We start from the raw sequence: 5,148 nt of genomic DNA on the forward strand, positions 1-5,148 counted from the left end.
TTGGGCACTTAAGCTGGAATAATTCGGGCGGTTCCGCCACAGCTGGTATCAGAGCGAATACCATCACAGAGAAGTCAATAAGTCATGATTACCAACCTTTTCTAAAGTAAAACTTGCTAGAAACCAAAGTTGGATAGATATCAGGACGATAAGGATAGACCTAGGACGTGAAGCCTTAGGAAATAGATGGGTAGCTAGGTGGCTATATTTATATAGGCCATAAAGGCTATTACTACTACTATTAGGATGCTGTAGAAGCATCCGAAAAATTAGTCAGGTCTGAGAAGACGACTAGAATGAGCATGCATCATGATTGTCGCATTATAATTGTCTCTTGTGCCTCAACATGCTTCTCTCACCTTTATTCCAATAATAACTTGTGAATAATGTGATGTACTGCTATGTTAAGAACTATAAGAAATGCTTTACCTTGTGTCGGATTGGTAAGTCTTGACTAGGTTGTGTTATGTGTTTCTCTTGCCTTGTTATCTAGGTGGTATTGTAAATGTTCAAACCTTTTTGCAAAAAAATGTTATCCATCCTGTTCATAAAAAGACCCCCATCCTAACAACCTTGAGTTTAGAAAGTGAAACCTCCAAAAAAAAATCATGCTTGTGTTGGTATTTTCTAGCCCTTGAGTGTTTTACCCTTGACGTTGAACCTGCACAACTTATAGACACCCATAGCTTGACCCCTAAATCGACTAAAATTTCCTTGTGCACTTGTTGTGTCAAAAAAATTATTGTTGGTGTCTAGTTGCGCAAACCCTATCAAGGCCATGTTTCTTTCCATAGATCCTGTCCTGAATCTTCATAGCATTTCTGCTGCTCATCCTAGCAGATCTTGTTTTCCTACCTCTCCTTTGTCCGAATCTAGTAAATCTTTACCTTGGTGAATCATGTTGTGGCTTATCATCCGAATCTCCGGATCCCCTATTAACCCTGCCCTATTATCTGGATATCTGCTATAACTCGTTCTCCAGTATCGGATTTTGATCTGCCTAAATCTCTCATTTCTGGTCAGTCTCATACCCCTTCTCCGAGGATCATGATGTTGTTTTATCAATTTTTTTATCTCTAAACGGCATATCCATGTGGATTAATGGATGTTGCTGTTACCTTTGGATCTCCCATGTCTCTAAAAGCTTATCAGTCTCGATATCATGGTTGGTTCCTCCTCATATCAAATATCGTATCGATCTTTGGTTGATAATCCCCGTGATGATCAAGAAATAGTTCTCTAAGTTGAAGAAAATTCTTATGTGATGCTCTTTTGCCAGCAATCTCTGCTTCAACTCTGATCACATTCTTATTTTCTGGGCCATACTCTCATGGGCTCCATCTATCTGTGCTATGTGAATTCCTTATTGGTTGCGTTTGGTAATGATGTCATGACTAACGACCGATGGTGCTGCGACGAAACCGAGAGCCTCCTGTGGGCGCGCACACATGGTTGAGCTGCTCGGCACGCGCTGGTATCATGATTAATAGTTGTGATTCATTACGAGACTATACTGATGTGCTATCTTTTGTGAACATCCTCTCAGAGTGATCGCTACATTTTGTCTCAGCATGCCGCGATATTCTATCCAAATCTATCTTCATTATCTTGTCAAATCCCACCTCATGAATTTGCATCTATCTTCAGCCTGGGAGTTACATGCTTCTCCACCCTTAAAGATCCTCATTCGAATCTCGGGACGAGATTCTTTTTAAGGGGGGAAGGCTGTGACACCCCAGGTGTCAGTTTCGTGTTACGTCGTGAGATTTATCCTAATCTCGGATGCTCAGTAAAAATTTCTATTCCTCGCTCGCGTATGTCCTTGATTATCCAGATTATTTATTCACGTTTCACCGAATTCGGAGTTACTCAGTCTCATAGAAGGCCAATTTTGGAGACTGTTAAAACTTTTATCCTCGGCACGAATGCAAACTCGGAAATCATTCTCGAATTATAAATCTCATATGAAGCTCTTTAAAATCAAACTCTCGACGGCTGTTATTTGATCTGAGCCCGAGTCTAATTTCTCGAACCTTGATCTATGTTCGACTATTTATTCGAGTCTGTACTCTCAGACGGAATACTCAGTACGTCGCCCTCTAATTAATTCTTATCCGACTCGACTCATACCTCTGTGTTCGATCCCAATTTAAAAGTCAGCATCAGCGATGATTTTAAATGTCGCGATTTGTCTCTTTCAATCCTAAATCCGAAAGCCGGTCATATTTTGAGGCGATTTATTTTCGAATCATGCGTAGTGAATTATTTCCGAGCGAATTCGAATCAAACTCTCGGTCGAATTAATCGCTCAATCGTCCGTTCGCCGAAACTCTAATTCGCTCTGCTCTGTTCTCTGTAGAAATGAATTCCGCGGGAGCATTTTTATTCGGGAAATAAATTAGCGCGACCCGATTTCATGTTTTGGGCCAAGCCCATTCTAGCTCGGCCCATTTGGCCCATGAGAAAACCCTAACCCTAGTGCCCCTCTATAAATAGCAGCCCTCTCCTAGCAAGTGGAGGCATTTTTGCACTCCCACCCCTCAATTTTTCCCAGCCGCCACAGCCATTCTTCCTCCCTGTCTTCTTCTCTCACGCAGCAGCTCCCCCATTCCTCCTACACGGCAGCAGGCAGGGAGCCGAGCTCCAAGCCCCCATGCCGCCGAGCTCCTCCCAGGGCGCTGGCCCCTCTCCCATGGTCAGCCCTCTGCTCCCTGCGCTCGACGCCCCTGCAGCAGGGCGCTCCTTCTTCCTCGGCGCGCTGAAGCTTTCCCCCATGGCAGCAAGCTCAAGTTTCTCCCATGGCGACTTCCCATGTTCTTCCCTGCTCGGCCAGCAACCAGGGCATCCAAAGCCTCTGTGCTCGGCGTCCTTCTTCCACCTTCGGCCGACCTCCACCTTCCTGCTCCATGGACGCCCAACAGCAGCGCCCCTCCCTCTCCTCCACAGCAGCAGCAGCTCGACCCTCCTCTCCTCGCTGGCGCAAACCTCTCCCATGGCGCGCTGCAGCAGACGCCCTGGAGCATCCCCGCCATGGCTCGCGACCCGGCTTTTTCCCTGCATGCGTGCTGCTGCGCAGTGCGCCGTTGACGCTCGCTGTGTGCTCGACGAAATGCGCAGCAAGCCACGCGTCATCGATTTCCTGCAGCAGCCCCGGCGTCTCCGCGCTCTGTGGGCTTGCTGTTTTATAAGGCGCAGTGAACAGCACGCCGTCGACACTCGCCGATTGTTTGCTGTTTTTGCGCAGCCCCATCGTCGTCGTCGTTCACCCCGGTGAGACCGCGACGCTCCGTGTTCGATTCCGCATCGACATTATTTTCCTATGATTAATTATGTATGTGTGCTGCTTTGTTTTATTTTTGTGGAGGAGAGAACCCCGTGTTTTGCGTGGAGAAGAAGGCAAGCCGCTCGACGCTCGTCGATGTGCGGAGCGATGCACAAAGCCGAATCGCCATCGTCCTCACAAACACCGTTTGGTTTTGTTTATGGTGAGCCGATGCATATCGCTCTCGATCGACTCGATTAATTATTTTGAATGGATGTGTGTAAAATGTTTCGATTATGCACATTGGTAGGATCGCGTTTGCGATTGGAGAACAAGAGGTTCGATGCGTGCGATTTGTAGTTGTCTAATTATGTTTTGGTCGATGTGGTGCATGTTTAAAAATTGTGTTGGTATGGATTGAATTTTGCGTAGAGAAGAAAACGAAGAAGAAAGGAACTCGGCTGTTTTTATATTTTGATAGGAAAATATGATATGCGTTGTTTAATGCGAAAACTAAGTTACAAAATGCGGATTTTGTTGTGGGGAATGCATCGATATGTGGTTATGCGTAAAGTGTGATTGTTTTATGCAATGTGATGGGATTCATGATTGTATAGGGAACATATTTATTGTTGTGACGAGTAGTTAGAAAATGCTAGTTGCGTAGAGGATGAATTATTAAAACATGAGTATCGGAGTTCATATATTAGTAGTCGCGCCACGTTGATCGATGTGTCTCGAGTGCACGCCACCACATGGTTGTATGCGAGACAGGGCAATATAAGATGTGCTCGCCACGAAAGTTCGGTTAGAATAGGTAGAAATTGTTTTGGCTTATATAGAGAGGTGGTGACATGCCAAAGTAGTCGTCACTTCTCTATATTTATAAGTCGAGTCGTAACGATGCGTATTATGCGCTAGTTAAATTATGCTTCGCATATGGTGTATGATTGTGCTCACGATTTCGAGTAGACACTTCAAGTAAGTCAAGTAGATTTGTGATACAAGTGTGTAATGGAGTTAGTTGTTTTAGAATAATTATTGAAATACTCGGTTCGTAGGATAAACATGTATGTGTTCATGATTGGGAAGTAAATGCGTGGTGATTGCGATTTGGAGATTTGTGGTTTACGATTCATATGAGTTGGTCGATGCGCGAATATACTTGTGAATCTGTGGGTTTATAAAATGTTGTAGTATATGTTATATCTCGGATTGCGGCAATAAAAGGCAAGTTGACGTGTATGTTATTTAGCGGCGATGTCGTTGCTCTAGTTAACCAAATTGTTAGATGGCGTGGTTAAGCTCGTAATCACGGTGAATTGCTTGTTGTAGTTTACATATGTATGGTTACGGTCGCGGGTAAAATGTAGTAGTGTTCATATGCTGTCTACGTTAAAATGCAAATTATTGTGTGAACAACATTTCGATATCGACTATCGGGGAGAATGTGTTGTTAATTAAATATGGTACTTCTAGTGCTCATAATGACACAGATAAAAATTAGTAAGTCCACTTGTTAGTTCTCACTTGGTTATTTTAACTCTAACAAATGTCAAAGTGTTATAATAATTCAAGTCTCTAGATCATGGCGATTTTTGAATTATATAGGAGCTGAAATTTATTGATTGCTGTTTTGGGCTGCACGCGCTGTTTTTGTCGTGTTGTATGTTTGATGAACTAAATTGTATTTTCTGTAGATATGTGCTATAAAAAAGTGGCAGATAACCTTATTATCTTGCTGGTGTTAAAATTTGACAGACATAAGTCTGATCGTTTAGGAGTTAGGATTTTTACAAATTCAGTGACTGAATCTGTCCAAATTCTGTACAGATTTCAGAAACTGCATTGTTTGCCTAATTTAATGTTACAATCTGTTCATGGTC

General features: G+C 43.4%; 1 protein-coding gene across 1 annotated transcript; it reads left to right on the forward strand.

The window, feature by feature from the left end:
* The first annotated feature begins 2,407 nt into the window (after positions 1-2,407).
* On the forward strand, positions 2,408-3,718 carry LOC109944004 (uncharacterized). Its single transcript, XM_020548333.3, has one exon. The coding sequence runs from the start codon at positions 2,654-2,656 to the stop codon at positions 3,272-3,274; it is 621 nt and encodes a 206-aa protein (XP_020403922.1). The 5' UTR covers positions 2,408-2,653; the 3' UTR covers positions 3,275-3,718.
* Positions 3,719-5,148: the final 1,430 nt, after the last annotated feature.

The sequence above is a fragment of the Zea mays genome, chromosome 2 (assembly GCF_902167145.1).
Source record: "Zea mays cultivar B73 chromosome 2, Zm-B73-REFERENCE-NAM-5.0, whole genome shotgun sequence".
Lineage (NCBI taxonomy): Eukaryota > Viridiplantae > Streptophyta > Magnoliopsida > Poales > Poaceae > Zea > Zea mays.

Coding starts and splice junctions, on each gene's coding strand:
- LOC109944004 (XM_020548333.3), top strand. CDS start 2,654: ATGCCGCCGAGCTCCTCCCAGGGCGCTGGCCCCTCTCCCATGGTCAGC.